The sequence below is a fragment of the Girardinichthys multiradiatus genome, chromosome 6, assembly GCF_021462225.1.
Source record: "Girardinichthys multiradiatus isolate DD_20200921_A chromosome 6, DD_fGirMul_XY1, whole genome shotgun sequence".
NCBI lineage: Eukaryota > Metazoa > Chordata > Actinopteri > Cyprinodontiformes > Goodeidae > Girardinichthys > Girardinichthys multiradiatus.
The window spans coordinates 39,804,409-39,825,452 of NC_061799.1; the positions used below are offsets into that span (position 1 = coordinate 39,804,409).

Here is a 21,044-nt window from a genome sequence, read left to right on the forward strand (position 1 = left end):
GGGGAGGACCATAGCTCGAGGACATGCTCTCCATCTCACAACAGAGTCAAGCAGCAGACATGTAATGACTGCAACAGATGTGCTTTAATGATACCCAAACTATAAAGAAATAACTGTGGTGCTTTACAGAGTTGCATGGCTCAAAGTGCAGCAACACCAAGAAGAGCTTCAAACTAAACTCTCCAAGAATGAACTTAAATTTCAGGACGACCTTGATGCTGCATCCAGAATAGGACACAGGTTAAACGTTTATGTGGCCTTATTTGGTTAGGCTGTCAGTTTCAGTGAGTCCAGTGACACATTTCCTTGAGAAAAAGGTAGAACAACCCTGTGTTTATTTCCCCTGCAGGAAATATTCAGTTCATAACAAAGTCAACAAATGAGCTAATCGGACTCAATGGATCTTTATCAGACTGGATTGTCTGAAAAAAACAAGACAAAAAAAAAGTTTTTGTTGCCTTGTGAGGATAGTGACTAAAAGCAACCACATCCTGTTAAATGTGGCCTCATGATCAAATTAGGTGAATGTTTCTTTTATGTGTTGCTGAGAAGATCACAAAATCATGAGACAGAATCAGCTTGCAATAACAGATTGGTAAGGCAAGTCTCCCATTTTAGAGCCAGGATGCTTATAGATGTTAAAAACATAAATAAATAATACTATGCTTCTCCAATTCTAGTGACAGCATAAAAGTAATTTAAAATCTGTTTTAGACAACATTTATACTTTCCTTCCCATCCGACACATGTAGCTTCGGTGTGAAGTGGCTTTGAAAGGCCAAACGACATGTCGTGGGTAAACTGGCTGCCAACAGGACTTACTGAGTTTGGGCGCAATTACAAATTTTGTTTTCAGAATAACCTTTTAAAAAGCAGCAAAACCTTCACAAAGAAAACAAGGCTCGGTTACGTGGAGCAAAGTGAGACTTGCCCAACAACTGCATGGCTTGCCAATATACAGCAGGCAACTCAGGTGACAACTGCTGTGACACATGCCTGTGAACTTCAGAGTGGATAAAAATAACAATCTGAATGCTGCCCGAATGTTTACGTTTTTATCACAAGTGGTCACCTCCCACTGTGGTGTGGTGATTACAGTCGGACTGGGATCGCCACAGATGCTTTTCAATTTCTTCACATAGTGCCGGTTTGTTAGATCTCAAAGCTGTTCTCAGACAACATTTCTCCCGACCTCTTCCTCAATGAATAAATCACAATATAAATCTTCATTTTATGAACTTAAATCTGAGCTGAAGACTTTGGTGGACGTCGTTTTATGCATTGCTGCCCAGGTTCTGTTGCGCACTCAACTGTCTTGTGGTCATCCAAGCCCCCTCCGCGGTCTTCTTGAGTAAATTTCTGGATTTTGGTCTTTGAAATAAACATAAATCTAAGCTACAAGCCTGAAGACAATTAAAAGGAAAAAGCTGTAAAAGTGATGATGTATGCCAGTTAAGAAAGGGAAAAACAAACTAACAAACAAGGAAAAATAAAAGCTAAACTCTGATAAAAGAGGCATTGTTGCCTTGTTTCAAGGCATTGTGCATCATATGCAACAAAAAGCATAATTTCATTCAGACCCACCCCAGCTGTGGAGAATTTCTACACCATTAACGCTCCACCCCAACATTCCCAAAGACCAGCTTTGTTTGCTGCACTGGGATTTGCCCCGACACAGGGCTGTAAATTGCAGAGCGATGACTGAGTGACTGGAAGGCATTCAGACTCTCCATTAGCTGGAGGAAAAGCATTCACTGCACTGCTCTAGAAGAATAAATATTACCTGACTGAACTCATTTAAAAAGTACTTTAAAAGCATAAAAACAGGGAAAGACAGCTGTTTCACTCTGTGACTGTACCAAAACCTAATAATCCTCATGTTCCTAATGTGGCTTTAATTTAAAGCACATTTATGCACAAATCTGCTAACAAACACAGATTCAACAATCAGGCTTTTCCAGCTAATACAGATTTTAGGTTTTCTTTGACGTCTGACCTGCCGATTCTGGGTTTTTTTCAAAGACAAAAAGAACATAGAACAAAATAAGCAATTATATGTTTGTATATTATATGTATATTCCATATCAAAGTACATGTCTCTAATCTTTATCTGATTCTTATTCATCTTTAAAAGTGCATCAAAGGACACGCTGCTGGCAGATGGATTTTTACACCTAAAATAGTGGGAGTTCTTATTTTTCCAAGGACCTGTTAAAAAGGATGAAATAAAAATGGGATTTTTCAGTATCACAAATATGGGCCGATCAAGAAAAAAAAAAACAGATTTTAAACTCTTGTTAGGAATAACCTTTATTAATATGACTCATTGCTGTTTTTCCCATTTATACCATAGTGAAGTAAAGTATAAGTTCTAATGTTTCCCTTTTGTTACAAGAGGATAAGAATGCTCATCGACACACATTACAAGGATAAATGGCCCAAAGGTTGTCATAAATGACCTGAAGCTGGGCACTGGGGTAGATAGTGGAGCAGCTGGTATAACTGGTTTGATTAGAAAACTACAGCACACTTAGATTAAGGATGGACACCCGCTACTACACAACCTACCAGATAGACACCACAATGGTGACACATAGTCTACTGATAATCACTGAGGGAGGGAACATCCATTGCATTGGAGAGCCAGATATAAAACTACATGTGACCTTCTATCGAGGCTCTTCGTCACCCTCTAACAGACGGCGACGGTCTGAGACGGGAGCCTCAGCGCTGATCTCTGTAATCATTCCTCTGCCTCACAAACAAATTTATATACCATCATCTTAAATGGAAAAGATTAGATAAAAAAAAGTATTAACATCCAGCAACCTTTTATTCCAAAACAGACATAATCAGACAGGTTCATTAAACTTGGCTGAGGATAGCTGGGGCTTTTAAAGATAGCTCTTGTTCTTGATGGAAATAGAATAAAAACATTTTCTAGACCAACAAAATACAAAACATTTGACCCAAAAAGTTCAGAAACTGTAAACCTTTCCTTTATTACGGCAAATGTCTCGCACCCTTTTTTGGACCTACAATAATTAGCTCTTTTCTACCAAAATTTTACTACTTTGTTTCGTTAAAATATTGCATGCTTAATGTACTGCTGAGCAAGTAAAATGAAAATAATTCACAGTAAGATTATTTTCCGTTGGAGCACTTTCAACTTAGCGATTTTTACCCCTGGTGCAAAACGTTTGGACAGCTCTGCTGTATAATCTCAATCTTCTCAAACCTGAAGCATAAAAAACTGCGGAAAGGGCAAATTGTTTTAATTTAACCAAAATGGGACATAAACCTGGTCTTTCTCACACTAAGACCTGACAGCTTCCCAGGCAAATGCTGGGAAATGTATAGACTGGGTAAACTGCTCCTTCAAACTCTGAACAAAAATAAAGGAGGGTAAAATGAATCTTAATGCATCCCTGGATCAAATAACATTTAATTTGGGGAGAAAATATTAATACATATGGGTGCTGTTTAGGTCCTGAATTAATATGATTGATTCATTTTCCTGTCTTTCACTGATCTTCCTGCTTTAGCACCTTTTCTCTGAAACTCAGGTCTGACAAAGCAGGGAATCTAATATGTAGAGGAACATGAGTAAAATGTCCTAATTATGACTTTGTATGCTCAGAAAGACACAGTGATCATCACAACCTTTCATTACACCTCAGCTCCTGTTTCTAACAACCAGAGCTCCACCAGCTGAGACAGGGATGGTCAGACATCATAGCTCTGGATGTCAACACAAAGATCTCACCTCTAAACACATGCATGGTGTAATTATATTAGTAAAATTCTGAATAAAATAGAATGAAGAGGCTAAAATTTTTCACTCACTTCTGAAGCCACGTAAACCCAAGAATAGTAAACATTTTGATTATGATCAGAACGCCTAGACTTACAATGTTAAAGGATGTAATAGCCCTTTTTCCACCAAATCTCCCAGGATTTAAATACCTGGAGATTTTTTTATTACCCTGGTAAAAGGAATCCTGGGTATATGTTGGGCTTTTGTTTCTACTGCTTTGAAAGGCAATGGAAACATATTTAAATCAGCCTAATGACGTATGGGGAAGTTGTGAAGAAAACTGCACTATACCTCAAGTCCAGCAGGGGGTGGTAATAAGAATCCAAAGGTCAAACAGGCAAAGCTCGACTGAGAAATCAGTTTCCTGCCACTTATTTAGAAAACATGATGGTTAAATATAAATCTATTATAAAGTAGAAACCAACAACAACACGCAGGTCCTAAACACGACGGGTGAGCGGAAGACTGAACACTACAAGAAAGGGTCCACCAATCATCGTAGCCCAATCCATAATCCCGACCCCTCAACAATCCCGAGCTAATCTGATCTACCACCTGACCAGGACCTTTTATCTGGGAAGATGTGAATCTGCGGAAGGCTCTTAAAATCCCGGGTAATGGCTGAAAGTCCATCCAATGGAAAAGGGGCTTTTGTTTCAGTTCACACCGAGGCCCATCTGAGCAAACCCACATGTATGTCACAGAAAACAGCTGACATTAAACGATCAGGTACAGTAGATCATACAACCCTCCTGCAGCCTTTTAAAGTCAGCAGTGAAATACCACTTTGTCTTTGCTTTTCTGTGGATTCTTTAAAAAAAACACAATTATTGGCCCCAGAATGTGCAGTGATCCCATTACTTGAACATTTAATACATCTAGTCCCGGACAGTCTTTAAAAAAACGCAACTGAAACCAAATACTTTCCAAGCCATTGCTTCTGGTTCAGTGTCTGCAAGGGGAGGGTCACACATTTCAGGACTCCTCTGATTCAATCTCCAATCTGGACCTCAGGGTCCAGAACATGGCTTTTCTATGCAAATCTACTGAAAACATATCTCCGTTCACTGAAAACAAAAGAGCTTCGGCCACCTCCGTTACTTTCTCTCTGCAAATGCATTGCTTTGATTTAAATGAAAACATGAAAACAATGGCAATATTTCCAACCACTAAAACATTGATTTCTGTTTGAGGCACTAAAACATGTGATGCACATTGCAAACGTTCCATATCTGGACCACAAGTATTTAAGACAGGGTCCCTATTATTTTTCACTATTTTTCTTGACTCAGTTGTCCAGGTTTGGACTCCTCAACAGGATTCACACATATTTACTATTTCAGAATTCCAGACTTTTCCAGACTTACATTTCCTGGTTTTCCAGTGAAGGGTTGTGAACGACGTTCCTCAAAAGTTACAGTTTTAGAAAATGTAACATGTTTTTAGATTATTCCTTTCTCAATTTTCCATATCTTTCACAAAAATCTCCAGTTATTTTAAATGCTGTTGTTAAGCATTTTACAATTTGAAAATTTTAGAGTCATCAAAACTTGAATTTTCAGATTTCTGTCAATGTTTAAGCTACTTTTAAATGTGCCTACACATTTAACATGTACATGTGAAATTTGTGAGTTTTAAGGCTCAAATGTTCCATGTGTCTTCATTAAATACTCTGGGTTTTTCACATTAGGGTTCCTGCACATTTACCTTTCCAAAGGTTTAATGTTTCTGAAATGTCACTGAATATATGGTCCACTTTAAGGTTCTACAAATGAAACATTTTAAATTTCCGGATATTTGGGTTTTCTAAGGAGTTGTTGTTCTATTTAAAACAGGATTTCTATACACTTAGCGCTTAAATGTTTCCAGAGTATAATTTTTATTGGGCCACTTTCAGCTAAAACATCACAGCAATATTTTGATCTTTTCAGAGACAAAAAGTGTACATTTTTAGTTAATGTTTGGGTCATTCATCAGTCCTCAATGACTATAGACCTGTTGCCCTGACATCCCACATCATGAAGGTCCTAGAGAGTCTCCTGTTGGCCCACCTGAGTAAGCAAACAAACTTTCAGGACCCCCTTCAGTTTTCTTATTGCTGTGGAGTTGGAGTTAAAGATGCCATCATACACCTGCTTCAACAAACCCACTGTCATCTGGACAAAGCCAGCAGCCCTGTGAGGATCATGTTCTTTGATTTCTCCAGTACATTTAACACAATCCAACCTGATTTGCTTTGTCAGAAACTCCAGAAGACTCAGATGGAGGCCTCAACAATCTCCTGGATCAAAGACTACCTGACAAACAGACCACAGTTTGTGAGACTGAAGGGTTGTGAGTCTAACCAGGTAGTCACCAGCACAGGAGCACCACAGGGGACTGTACTCTCACCATTCCTCTTCACTCTGTACACCTCAGACTTCCAGTACAAGACAGACTCCTGTCATCTGCAGAAATACTCGGATGATTCTGCAGTCGTGGGGTGGATCAGAGATGGACAAGAAGCCGAGTACAGGGAGCTGGTGGACCGCTTTGTGGCATGGTGTGGAAACAATCATCTCATCTTGAACGTCAATAGATCAAAGGAGATGATTGTAGATTTTAAGAGAAACAAGAATAAGTCAAAATCTATTTCCATCATGGGAGAAGAAGTGGAGGTGGTGGAGGAGTATGTTGGGACCCAGCCATGGATTTCAACATTAAAACTCCAGTACAAACTTTTCTGGAACTTTCAAAATAAATTGCATTTAACTGACTTCCAGCAACTGAGGAAAGGGGGGTAGCAGCAGACTTCCCATGATGCCTCTGTCTGAATAAGAGCACCCCCTCTCCAACAAGCTGACCTCTTCCACCCAGGACTCCGCTGAGAGGCTGGCCGGAGAGACAAGCGCGCTGATGTCTCTTTGCTGGCAAAAAGACATAACTCTTCAACTGGATCCAAGAGTGTCATAAGATCACGCAATCATATGCACCAGTTAAGTACGAGTGAATAACTGTGTGTGTACCCAGTATTCATCCATAAAAAGGGGAAATTAAGGTATAAGCATTGCCTGACTCTCTCTCTGAGGCCTGCAGAAGCAAACGGTGTTCCAGAGAAGCCACTGCAGAGACGCAGTCTCCCAGTCTGGAAGGAAGACAGCAGAGACCGCATCACTGTGGTAACGGTAAGTGTGGTTGGCGGACAAAACGAACCGTCCTTCATCCACAGCTGGAGGTTAGCTGGAAGCTAGCCCTTTGTTCGCAGAACGCCCGCAACTTCAAAGACCCCCCAAAGCTAAGGAAGTTAGCTGTAGCTAACCATTGTTCACTGTGGATACCTTTTTCAAACTTCATCGTCGCTTGGACAACGTTCCTCACCACAGTTCATGAGGTTAAGTGTTTGAGCAGAAAAACATAGAAGTGATTTAGATTGATATGATCTAAACGTTTTTCATTTTATGAAGTTTGGTTTTGTTTGTGTTGAACTCAGCTATCTTGGTGCTAGCAGGCTATCTGCAGCACAGATTGTGGTCTTTCTATGTTTTTAAAGTTAAGACACACTTTATTAAAGGGTGATTTTAAACAGAAGATTGATCATAACACGCCGTCCACGCTCATGCATTTTAACCCTTTTATTAACGGTATTTTTAAAAGGTGTGTGTTTGATTCTGGTGCTAAATAATATTTACCCAGAAAGGTTTAGTTTTCAATCCAGTAAATAATGTGTCCCTAACATAATTTTACTAAATTTGATAACTAGGTAAACACCACTAAGCCCCATTTCTCCAGACAGATTTGGCTCTTTCCAAAATATTTCCTTAAATATTTCACCACTCCCTTAATAATATTTCTTTAAATATTATTTTAATAAATAAAGGCAGCTAATGAGACCCCGTTGAGAATTAGTCATCCAGAAGGTTGGTTTTATTCAGCAGATCATTCTTAAAACATTATTTTATTAAAATAATATTTTATCTGATCTTGCATTGTGAAGGGTTGTCTAAACGTTTGCTGATTATTGTCTAAGTTTGTTCCAAGACTAATTTAACTTCACTTCCAGATTCTTCAAAATAATCCTTGGTTCTCAAACATAAACATTGCATGGTAATGTTGCATCACTCTTTCGATCATAATTTCCAATCATCTTTAATCAACTTGTTTATATTGTACATAGCCCATTAGTCTTCGTTATTCTTTAATTCTGCTTGGTAGTTTAGTTGGATTGTTTTAGCAAAGTAAAGAGTTTGTTGATTGAAATATGTTTGACTTTGAGTTGACTTATTTTTGTTAATAAATTCTTGTATTTTAAGAAATTGTGTGAATTCATTCCATATATGTGCAGAGTTTATGCTGTTCAATAATGTCAGAGCTCATCTCCCACCTTTCTATTTTGTCCTAATACCATCGCCTTACTGGGCTGGTATTCACAGGACAATCCTTAACAGACCGAAATATTATTTGATAAAATATTAAAATATTAATATTAAATAATATTCTCAGATTAATAATCCTAACAAGTATAAATACCTCAGTGTTCACCTGGACAACAGACTAGAGAGTGGAGATGCAACTGTGAAGTCATCTACAAGAAGGGACAGAGCAGACTGTACTTCTTGAGGAAGCTTAGGTCCTTCAGTGTTTGCAGCAAGATGCTGCATATCTTCTATAAGTCTGTTGTGGAGAGTGTGATCTCTTCTACCATCATCTGCTGGGGAAGCATCATCAGAGCCAGGGACTTAAAAAAGCTCAACAAGCTGATAAAGAAAGCTGGCTCTGTTCTGGGGACTCCTCTGAAACCTCTGGAGATCATTGTGCAAAGAAGGATTCTTCATAAAATGAAGAACATTATGGAGAACTCTGAGCATCCTCTTCATGAGACTGTCCTACAACAACAGAGTGTCTTCAGTCAGAGGCTTCTTCAGATCTGCTGTAAGACGGAGCGCTACAGGAGATCCTTCCTCCCCACAGCCATCAGCATCTACAACTCTTTGAAGAAACCTACATAATATGAGCTACAACAACATTTAATTTCCCTTTGGGATTAATAAAGTATTTTTGAATTGAATTTTAACATGGTTAATGCACATTTACTACTGTAAAAAACTCTACACTTATTAGGGATGGGTACCGAGTTCAGTACTTTTATAGGTACCGACCGAATTCCATCAGTACTACTGAGTACCTGTTTACGTAAAATATAACGGTACCATGTTCCGGTATCTAAACGCATCATATCGGTTCAAATGTGAGAGGTACCCCACCCCTAACTCTGATCAAGTCAAAGTTACAAATTTCTCATTAAGTTTTTGAGTTATTTTTGGCACAGTGCCTAAATGTTTGCAATTTCTAAAATCTTCACATTCAAAAGTCTTCATTTCCACATTCTTTAGTCAATATTTGAGCTATTTTAATATCCGATCACAAAAACAGTGGATTTTCTTAAATTCCCAAAAAATGAAAAAGCCCAGATGGTACATAAAAGATGACTAACAGGAAAACACATCCCTCAAGGGAAAGAAATAACAGATGACTATTCATTTTTGGGTTCTCAGCCAGAAACTGAAACTACAAACGTGATTTGTTAAACTCAAGGCTTGACGGATAAAACGGAAGGTCACAACGTAGTGCCTGTACATTTAAGATTAATGCAAATAGCACTTAAATCTTTATGAATATGCAATGAAACATTTTCTAAAAGATTTTAGAGGCTACAATACAATCCTGCAGCATTAATAAGGTTTACTCTATAATCCACCTCAACCCCATTCAATCCAATCAGTGATGATGTTACATCAATCAACTGTAGTTTCGTGCTTAACTTGTAAAAAAAAAAAAAAAAAGTAATGAGGTCAGACTTTCATGCATTTTAACAGTCTGCAGGAATTCAAAAACTTTTACTTTAATGCAAAAAGGACACATTTTCAGCACATGATAAATCCTGCTGTTGTAGCATTTAAAGTATGTTTTTAAACACAGGATGCGCCATGAGGACACAGACTCAGGCATGTATCACACCATGGTGTTCTCAGGGATGCCCAGTAATACTGAACTTTTTTAACAAACTGATAAAAAAATTATGCTTTTGATTCTGATAATATATCCAAAACTATGTAAAACATGCAGCTTGGAGTACCCAGAAACAAAGTTTCTTTATCTGGAGGTCTAAGGGTTAAGGTGTAGGATGTATGTGCATAGTATTGAGCAAAAGAGTTGGATTACTTGGTTAAAACCATAGCTCAGCAGATTTCTTGACCTCTCTTTGACTTGTTGCATCGAACAGAGAAACATGGTGTTGCTAAAGGTTCAGAACATCTGTCTACACCTAGTTTTCCATAACCAAGGCTAGATTGAAACACTGAACGGCCACAGTTCAAGCACAGGTCTAATAAGGTCTTCCCTATATGGCTGAGTTCATGCTAAATGACACCAGATCAGGCTTCAACAGCACCTTCAGAAACTGTTTCCAGCCAGAACTCATAAACCACCTCCAATATAAAAAGAGCATAAAACCGAGATGTGATATTTCTGAACAGGTTGCACAGTAAACTTTGTCATAAAGACAAACTACAGCATGCACATGTCAAGGAATCATCTTTGCCCATGCATGCACCCTGCGAATGAAGACGTAAATAAATGCACCAGCTTGTGGTGTCTCTGTGATTGCTAGGCTGGCAGGAATAAAGGTTAACCACATGGTATTTACCAATGGTATCAGTTCTCAAGAAAACAGAAATGCACACTGAAACCACTTCCATTGGTTTAGGCACTGCGAGTCATTTTAATTTTTCAATTCAATTCAATTCAATTCAGTTTTATTTATATAGCGCCAATTCACAACACATGTTGTCTCAAGGCACTTCACACTACGTCATACAATTAAATTACATTGGCTTGACAGCAAATAAATACTTACTGGCATTTTAATGCGTCAAGACTTCTCCATATTATAATACCATATTTATAATGTAACAGTTTCAACTAAAAGAGCGGTAAGCTCTAGAATAAACACAGTCATAAAAGGCCAATTTAGTTTTCTTTCAGACCTAAAACTTCATAACATGCTTCTCTTTAATGGATAATATGTTTATTATCCCAAACTCTTATTATAACCCCTACTTTTACATCTGCTCTTCCATTTTTAAAACCCTAAAAATGCTTCATTAAAGCAGAAAAGCAAAGAAATGACCTATTTATTGGTAATCTATCAGAGTACTTTCCTTTGACCTAAATAACCACAGCACTAACTTTTTATTGTTAGTTTTCTTTATCTTAATATCTGCAAAGAGTGATTGTGCAGAGCCATTGTTAAAACTTGGGTCCAGCTCAGTCTGAGATGTTTTTCTTTAAAGCAATTACTAAACTTTAACCTTAAGATAAAATGGTAAACAGACTCCTCTACATTAAGCATACCCATCTATAATTGTTTAGATTATTTAGTTAGAATGAAATTATTTCTGGGTTAGCCTGGAACCTGGAGAAGTTCTGATCAAAGTCTTGCTCCTTGGACGTACAAAGATAGCAGTTATTGAATACATTTGCAGAATACTGCTCATTTAAGTTCATAATGCATCCCGGATCACATCAACACTAGTGTTGAGATGAGACAATGTCTCAATAAAACATTAACATCCTGCTACCCATATGTCCGTTTGCCCCCTGGTAGTCCAGCTGGCACACACCTGCTGAGTGGGAGACGGTCCCAGGTCCATTAGTTACACAGACGGACCAACATGACCCTTTGCCCATTATCTTCATTACACCACACCCTGGCTGTGTTGTTAAACTCGAAGCTGTTGAAGGATCAGGAATATCCCTTTGTGTCTAGCTGAACACAGCATGTTATGTACAGGAACCTATTTGATATATAAAATACCAGCTTCATCCGGCAGAAACATGAAGCTAATGAGATATTTTACAGTAGACCTTGACCAAACTAAATGCTATAACTTAATATATTGCAAAAAGTAGATTTATTTAGAACTACCATTAACTTTAAAGTTTATTCTGCATTTGTGATGCATCATGAGAAAAGCAGGAACAAGTCGGCAGGGCGCAAATATAGCAAAAGAGGAAAAACCATCCATTCCTCAGAAAAGAGCGATTTTTGTTTTTTTTGCAAAATGTGCAAGTTGAATTTATGAAGTAACCACAAAGTGCTCTAAATGACGGTTTCGGAGGTTTCAAAACTGTAAATTTTGTGTTTAAACTCGGCCTGTTTTCAGGGTAAAACCCAGCCGGCTTGCATCTGCATATCGGGGAGGGAAAACCCACACCTCATTAATATAGCGCCTTCAATTGGCTCCGCGCTGGCTTTTGTTATGTGTGTTGGCCAATAAGCAGCGTGCTTGAAGTAAGCACATGGCTACTTAAAGCCACTGCTATTTGAAAAATAATGTGTTTCTTTAAGATGGATCAAGGTGAACTCATGGCCCAGAACTAAACCGCGGCTGGTACAGTGCTTCGCTGTGGGATCAGATGTTCACCTGGACCGATGCCGGACTCTCTTCAGATTCTCAATCAGAAGGAGATAAAGCGGAAGAAATTGATGATAGCGACTGCATAACTTTGGAGAACATTCCTAGTTTACCGCATGGCGTTAACCCAAGACAAGACTGACAAAGAAAGCTCTGGACTGGCAGCAGAGGAGCTAGAACGTAAGATATCAGAAGCTATTGCATCAGAACATTTGAAGAAGACAGAGACAGCGAAATGGAGAAAAGATCCGTAACTTTGACTTTAAATGCTACGGGAGAAGAAAGGAGAACTTTCTCAAGAGCTCACATCCAACATTGATGGATTCCTTAGCAGCAGAAAGGGAGCGGCAGGACATGAGAATCATCGGACATCTTGAAGCAAACTGGCCTCGAAGTCTGGAGGAATACCTTTCAGTTTCTCATGGGGTGAGTTTAACAACTTTGTTTTTTTGTTTTTTTTACTATTACGATGCATCATATTGAAAATAAATTGTGTATTTTCAACGAAGCGGACAAGTTCAAGTAAACCTGACCAGCCAAGTATTAAAAGCTGAGAGAAATATTTCCTGTGTTTCCCCTGTTCAGACACACCTATTCAAAAGGTGTAAACTATTGGCCCATAGCTCTGTTCATACCTGCATTCTGATCAGATACATTAACCACCAACCCCCAAACTGCTGTCTTTTTGTTCCACCGATTGAGTGATTGATTGCTGCAACCCGGAAGACTGGTTGGATTTCTTTGTATTTTAAAATGGCCCATAAAACACTTTATTTGAAAAGTTCCTTTAAAAAACAAAAAGAGCAATTTCCGTTTTCTCCTTAAAGTACTTTGGAGAGAGCCAACACTCAAATGGTCATATCGTCTTCAATTCGATTTCCACAAGTTTGACATCATTGGAAAGCTTAGCCTCCACTCTTCCAGGATTTTTTATAAGTAGGGGGGAAAAGTGTAGCAGCCGTTTATCAATGAGGTGACCTGCAGCAACAGGTAGGGGAAGGGCAGTACATCAGAGACTTAAGGAAAACCCCAAGTAAATTAGAAGTTAACTTCTGGAGAAAAGGGGAGAATTTCCCCATTTCATGTCTGTACCATCATGGGAACAAAGTCCAAAACGCCCCGCTGCACTTAAAGGGATGAAGGAATGTGCTCCACACTACGTCACAGAAGACTGTGACCAGAACTGAGTGACTCTTACCAAAGACAACTATACATCTCTCAGCTTTTTAGACAGCGAGTCTGACATCCCAACAAAGACAAATTGACAATAATTACAAATATTGTTAATATAATCTAATTGGACAGAGAGAAATGAAGGTGACCCATGGTATCATGAAGATGTTTTACTTCTAATCAAAGAAGTTTCTTTATTTTTCGCAGAACATGAATACAAACGTTTTGATGATTTCTTTATTATATTCTAAGTTTTAATCCTGAGAATGACACCTGAACAAACTCTGTGTGCATCTTTAACACTGTTAAATTGAGCCATCTTTCTGTGACTCAAATTCAATCTTAAAATGTCTGAATCATATCCCAAACACGGTGCTTCTTCTATCCGTGTTCGGCAGGCCAGTCATTAATGACTCATGTGACGGCTCCCGGGTGAAGGTCTGGCGTTGAGCAACATAGAACGACCCTCTAACCTCTTCCGGATAGCACTCCCTGTTTAAACGTGTCAACAATGTAACTAAAGGAAGTGACTCAGTGCTGCGCAGACAGGCTGTAGTCTGCAGATGAGTCCCTCCTTGTGTCTCCAACAACCAGGTCAGATGTGAGTTACACAAGCATATGTTGTTGCTCCACATTGAAGACATGTACTTCCACCTATCATTATAACATTGCATACAACCAAAACGAGTCCGATTTAAGATTTCCAAAATTACCTTTAAATCAGATTTCTCCTTAAAAGGTGACATATCATACAAAATCTACTTTTTTAGCCTTTAAATACATTTTGCTGTGTACTTTGAGTGTGTAGGAGGGCAGAAAAGTTGAATTTAGTCTCTCCGGGTGCTGCCCAGATATCTTTATATTCCGTTTGGGTCGTATTTGTCAGTCCGTTCAGTTTTCTCCATCATCTGTTATGTTTTTCCAACTGTTATGTGACAGTATTTGCTGCAGAACAGTTAAATACGGCCATAGACCTCCAGCTGATCCATTTCACGTGTTTTGAATAGTATTATTACATAAACATTGTTTTTGCAGTTTTTGTGCCGCTAGATAATTGTTATCAAACTACAAAACTGGCCGAATGGGTTAAAGTGCAGCGCTCTTTGGCCTTTGAGGGGGACGGGGTGTGAAGTGTCTCAGTGGCATTTAAATAGACGGCACCAAAACGAGTTGGGCTCAATCGCACCGCAGAACAGGGATAAAAGTGGAGCCTGTAGAGCTACAACAGGAAGTTCAGAACTGCAGTTCCACTTTATATAGACCTCAACTGAATGATTTAAGGGTGAAAAGGAAGGATTTAAAAGCATGACATTCCCCTTTAATTCTCAGGAGAAAAAAAACAACGCCCTCAGGCTATGATTCCTGTGCAGGAAGATACTCAGAAAGACATGACCAATCCTGTCCTGCTTACATACTTGTGCTCAACATCTTGTCACAGCTCTGGGCAAGGCTCAACAAGAGCCTCCAAAGATCTGATTAACCAAAGTGGCCTGCCTTAAGATGTTCTGGACTAACTGGGTCATCAACCACAGCTTACAGAGCCCATAATGTAGTCTGACCACACTTGAGTCCAGTTTAGGTTAATTTTAAAGGCATTTTAAGTCAAAAGTATTATTATCCAATGCTCCATTCTCTCTGCAAAGTCCTCTCAAAAACTGTGTTTTATCCGCTTTTGCTGGCTTTCGCCTTCCCTTTGTTCCAGCTAAACAAAGTTTGATTTACCAAAAGACTGGTAGAATAATTCAAATCATGTTTTCAACTGCCTACTCATCAACAATCCGATTTCAAACATGAGTACATGCTTCTTCTGGCCCAAGCAAGGTTCGTTTTCCAGCAAAAACTGGAAATAATTTATACAAATTTCTGAATTCAGACTATGTCTACTTTGAAAAAGTCATGCTTGTTTTGAGGCATAATGTTCTTTAAAATGTGATCTCAACTTCAGATACCATCTGAGAGACAACATCACCTGCTTTTCCCTTCACAGACAAGATAAAGGTCTCACCAGTTACAAATATCTCCACACCAAAAACCACCACAGAGAAATCATAAGCTGTGAGTCACTTACCAGCCCATCAGCACCCACTCCCAGACATGCAAAAAGTCATATTGCCTTTATAAAATAAAACAAAAACACTTCTCCAACATTTATTTCATGAATAAAGCTAAACGTTGTCGTTTTTAGACCATTGAGTAGTTAAGATTATATACATAAAATGGCTTTAAAATGATACCCAGAATGAACAAAGCAATATAAACCGCTAACGGGGCATTCAGATTCAACAAGAATGATTTGGAAATTAATAAATAAAGCTGAGAAATAATCAATTACAGTTTATTTTCGCCTCTCCTTTCATACTGTCCTGTTCGGTCGAACAAAGCGGCTACTTTTGGCCTACTTTTCCTACTAAACTCAAATTCAGATTAATTTCCAGCTTTTCCTCAGCTTTAAATATGATTTGCCGTTTAAAGCCCGCTCTCTTTGAGGTGTGTAGAAACTAAAACCAGTGACTTGTTCGACCGCTAACTAGCTAGTCGTTTATCCACACCCAGAAGTTTGCGCCTGAAGACAAACATTCTTTGCTTTCTCCTGCTTTTTGTGGCTCACATTGCATGTTTTTTTTAGTCGCTGTAACCGAGTCAAAGCTGGATATATGTAGGTTAAAATAAACGTTACTCACCTTCATCTGTCGGTTTAGAGCAACATTAGGTCCAGAAAGGCTCCCTTTTTTAACGGACACTGGGACAAAACTAGCTAAAACTGTTATCTAGGTTCGCTTGGTTTGACCTACTAAACAGCACCGAGCAGGTAAAATATGTTTAAAAATATATATATTTAAACACAGGAGCAACTAACATGTGTTCATCCTTTACTTTAAATTAGGTAAATTCGGGTGGAAATCCTGGTTGGGAGACGTTGCTGCTCCAAGTATAACACTAGTGGGGCTTTTTTTAATGCCTCACCATCAAGCCCCTTAGTCTACTTGTAACCCCGCCCACACAGGAAGAACTGCGGCAAGCAGAGGCCTGAAGAACAAACAAACCATCGGTGCATGAACTCTCGCTCACCTCATGCTCATCTTAACTTTAAATCTATTCATTTTTCTTGCAAATACTCAAGTATTTACTCTGCGTTATACATTAACACAGTGGCTGCCGTGTTTAATGATGTGCTGCTGAAGAAAAGTCCAAATCTAAAAGCTGTATTTAAGGTCAAAACGGTAGTTAGTTGAAAAGTAGAACAAATACTAATAAACAGCAAATAATATGTAGTAACTTTATAATCTACGGACCCCATTTTTTTTCTCAGCAGCCTTAATTCTTCTAAACATAGATTAAACAAGGTGTTGGAAACAATCCTCAGAGGTTCTAGTCCACATTAGTTCATCATGCAGTTCCTGCAGATGTTTCTGCTGCATGTCCATGATGAAAATCTCTTGTTCCACCAAATCCCAATGTAACCCCTAACCCATCAACTATGACATGTGGTAAGATCTGCTGCTGTAGTCCATCTGCTTCAACGTTTGACATATTGTGATTTCAGAGATAGTATTTTACATAACTCAGTTGTATTTGTGCAATCAACAAGGCATTTTTCTCCACACAACCACCACCTAGTTGATGTCTTCTCTTTTTCTGGACCGTTCTTTACAAACCCGCGACAAAGTTGTGCATGAAGTAGAGCCGCAGTTTCTGAAATACTCTGACCAGCCCGTCTGACACCAACAACCATGCCACGTTTAAAGTCACTTTAAACCCTCTTCTTCCCAATCCGATTTCCTAGTTTGACCTTCAGGGAGTCGTTTTCATCGGATCTAAAGGGCTAAATACATTGAGTTGCTGCCATCTGATTAGCAGGCTTGCTATTAGTGTTGACAACTGAACAGGTGTATCTAATAAAGTGGCCTGTGTTTAGTATGTATCCATGAAGTAGTATAATATTCTTCCAAATCTGACAGATTAAGGAACACTTGGCTTGACTCAGTGTAACTCCTTGAACACGGGTGTGTTTAGTCTCCATAGTAACCAACTGTTATGGTGAATAAATAGCCCAGACTTTTCTAAAGTAAATTAAAGTGTTATGAAATCTGTTTTTAGTATTTGATTCCAAGCTCAGCTTTGACAAAATTAAGCTGTTTTACACAGCTTGAAGTAGCTTAAAATTCAGGTGCTGAACTCAAATTTGTTATGCACCGATGGTCAATCTCTCTTTAACTACAGAAATCTACTTTATTATGGTGCAATGGACTACTTTGTTGACTCCAGTTAGTTACAAAGGCTATTCTGAGACTCATATTAGGGTCTACATTTCTTTTGCTCCAGCACTAGTGCCCTTTATTTTTGTTATTTTTCCTATTTTTGCCTCCGTAAATGGGTCACATGCTCTACCACTACGAAGAATAGATTTTTATCGTGAAATAAAATAATGAAATGAACCTCAAAAACCAGCATCTATGACTAACTGAAACATAATGTCAACATCACACATATGTCCATCACCACATACTTCCTCTGAGACGTATATCTGACAGTCCATCCAGAGGCAACTGTAGGTTTCACACAAATTAGAGTCTCATAAAATCTTCAGTAACCTCCATTTTAAGAAAAATGGCATTTGCTATATCCTAAACCTTTCTGAGAACATCAAACTACCAGCCTCAGGACTTATGCTGTCCTCCAAACCCCCAACAGCTGGGGTTGAGGGCTAGTAGCAGAAACATTTTCTTAATGCACTGGTGTTGATTCACAGACATCCCAAGCCATTCCTAAATAAATATAACAGCTTCTCTTTAGGTACTTAAAACTGCTGATTAATTATAAAGAATTCAAGACCAAGATGGAAAAAACCCTCAAGTTTTTAGGAGGCTGTGTTGCAACGCAGTAGATCGTTGCAAATTTAAGAGTGACTAAGACATGAAAGCAGCAGAGTGGCAACGTCGAGGCCGGAAACCTCAACCAAACTGAAGCCACGAGACTTAAATACACACCAGACTAAGAACAGGTAGATGAGAGTAACATTATTTCATGTACATTACTTTGAGTCAGCCATCTTTATATTTTCCTTTAGACTTTCTTGTAATCTTGTGAGGTGAAAAAGCGGTCAAAGTCCTGATGATCAAGACAACTTTAATAATAACAAGAAAACTTTGGCTACTCTAAAGCAAAATATGAAGAAATTAGCATGGTTCAAAACGTTTACAGCTTTCATATGAGAATGTTTTTGACACGTGTTTAGTATCTAATCATATATCAGATGTTTTAAGGATAACCTCTTACTTTTTTTTCTGATATTAACAAAACATCTTAAAGGGGAACACTGTCACCTTGTGGCCAAAGAGTAACATGGCAAACGTCAACCCTGGAGTTTCTGTTGAAATGTCTATTCTCCTATAAGACCTTTTAGGAAAGGGGTGGAGAGGAGAAACTGAAGTGAAGACTGACAGAATTCACAAATTTATATAGAGAAACATGAATAATATCTGGTTTATACTGAACTGAATCTGATCGGCATGAATTTGGATTTTAATTGTATATATAAAACATCCTAAATGTGCCTTCAGGATTTTATGTAAGCCTGAATAAATTAATAAAAAATTTGCTTGCTGTGTATACACAAAGGTATTTGGCTAGAGTCAATGTTAGAATTACGTCTGAATCTCAAACATTACAAAACCTCAAACAAACTGGACATTAAATGTCAAAATTATTGACTATTTTAGGCCAGATGTACAACTACAAAAACAAGTATTTTACTATGATGTGCCGTGTTTATGGTGGACTAAGTGATTTATGTGGTAACAGTGTTATTTTTCCATTTACAGCAAAACAGATGTACTTCATAATTATGCAATTAGTAATAATTAACCAACCCTGGCAGGATACATGGAAATGTAAGGATAAATATGAGGTGATGTAGAGCATAATTCTGGTGTTTCTGACTAAAAATATGTTATTAGACACCATCTGTCTTCATAAAACTGGATGTGATTTTACCTCTCATGCTTTATTATTTATTATTTCTAGCCACTCACCAAAGTATGGACTGCACCTATAAATACAGTCTTGGTGAAAAAAAGTGCACCCCTTTTAAGTCCCACTTGTAGAAATGTTTCAGAAACAGGCACCAGGTGTACAAGTGGCTCATTTTCTCATGCTAACAGTATAATAAATAATGCTAACACTGGATGTTAATTTCTCACAAACATTAGTATTGTTTGCCAATACTAGAGTACAGGACAATGTAGTCTACAACCCCTGTCTGCTTCTTGTACCGTCCCTAATTAATAGTGCTGTCTTTATTTGATGTAAAAAATACAACTGACATTTCAAACAACAAAATGGGCAACTCAATGTGTATAGCATGCTAACAGTAGGTGCTAGCATGCTAAAGGTAAGAGTATAGGTACAGAATATAGTGTAGGCAACAATGTCTGTTAACTACTTTGGGTACACCAAGGGACAAAATTCTAAAGCAATATTTGATAAACATGACACTTTGAACACAAGAAAATATATAAAATACTAACTATGTACATAAGCCATACCTCGCTAATGTTATAATAGTATGGTGTGGTGTACAATAATTTTACTTTGTCAAGACTCAAGGTTACTTACCTTAGCTATTTTTACATATAAACAAACACGAAAAAGGCAAAGAAATATAAGGCAAAAAATGTTTACATCTTAAACGGGATAATATCGTCACACCTGTACCTTTGTTTTCCAAAGATTGGGAGCATGATCTACAGAAACTGACTCTGATTACATATATCAGCATATTTATCTGCCTCATCAACTCTGCTGCTACCAGACAAGAACATAAAACATAAAATCTAATAAAATTCTGTATTTGTCAACATCTATGCTTTTAAATTACAGAACACAAAAGTTGTTTTTGATTATTTGTAAGTGTTTTTTGTTTTCTCTTGCAGGATGAGAATGTGATCAGGGATGTAAATAAATCATGAACTAATAAATTGTCACCCATCATAAAAAGACTTAAATACATAATTAGTTATTTCTCAAACCTAAAATCCTACCTGATTTTCTCTCAGCAGTACTGTTGATCCTTTTAAGAAGCTATTGTTTCTTCTTAGATGGTCCAGGTTATAACCGAAGCACAGGTGGGGTAAGGATTTTCATTCTCTGAGGACTTTAGTTTACAAGTAAAGAGAACGCACCTGTGGGGGCTTTTGTGGTCACTTTAAATTTAGATTCTTCAACCACATTGACTTTGATTCCTCATCTGCTGGTAACCAAAGGAAAATAATCCACTGACTGTAGGAATCATCTTTAACACACTAACTAAAGCCTCCAATCAAGCTCTGTTTAATTAGAGGTGAAGCAGCAAACAGGACAAGTCGACTTCTCTGAGCGTCAAAAGGTCATATACGTAGGTGTGTGATTTACTTTCCAGAGAAAAACCTAAGTTTGCTAAACTGCAAACCAGGTACATATTTAAAAATATAGGTCACTAAACACCAAAACACCAGACCATCACACCTGCTGTTATCCTTGAAAGCATTTTGGAAGCTCACCAGAAGTTGCTGACATTATCAATCCTCCAGCAGTACCGCCAGGAAACAGGTGGATACAAAGTG

At 38.2% G+C, this 21,044-nt stretch overlaps 1 protein-coding gene across 1 annotated transcript in view; it reads right to left on the minus strand.

Annotated features, from left to right (window-relative positions):
- The window catches only part of LOC124870126 (integrin beta-1-like), a 46,653-nt gene extending 30,251 nt beyond the window's left edge, over positions 1 to 16,402 (minus strand). The window contains exon 1 of the mRNA XM_047368649.1: positions 16,125 to 16,402. Within this exon, the coding sequence (XP_047224605.1) occupies positions 16,125 to 16,130 (6 nt within the window). The 5' untranslated portion in view covers positions 16,131 to 16,402. The remainder of the gene's footprint in view (positions 1 to 16,124) is intronic.
- Positions 16,403 to 21,044: the final 4,642 nt, after the last annotated feature.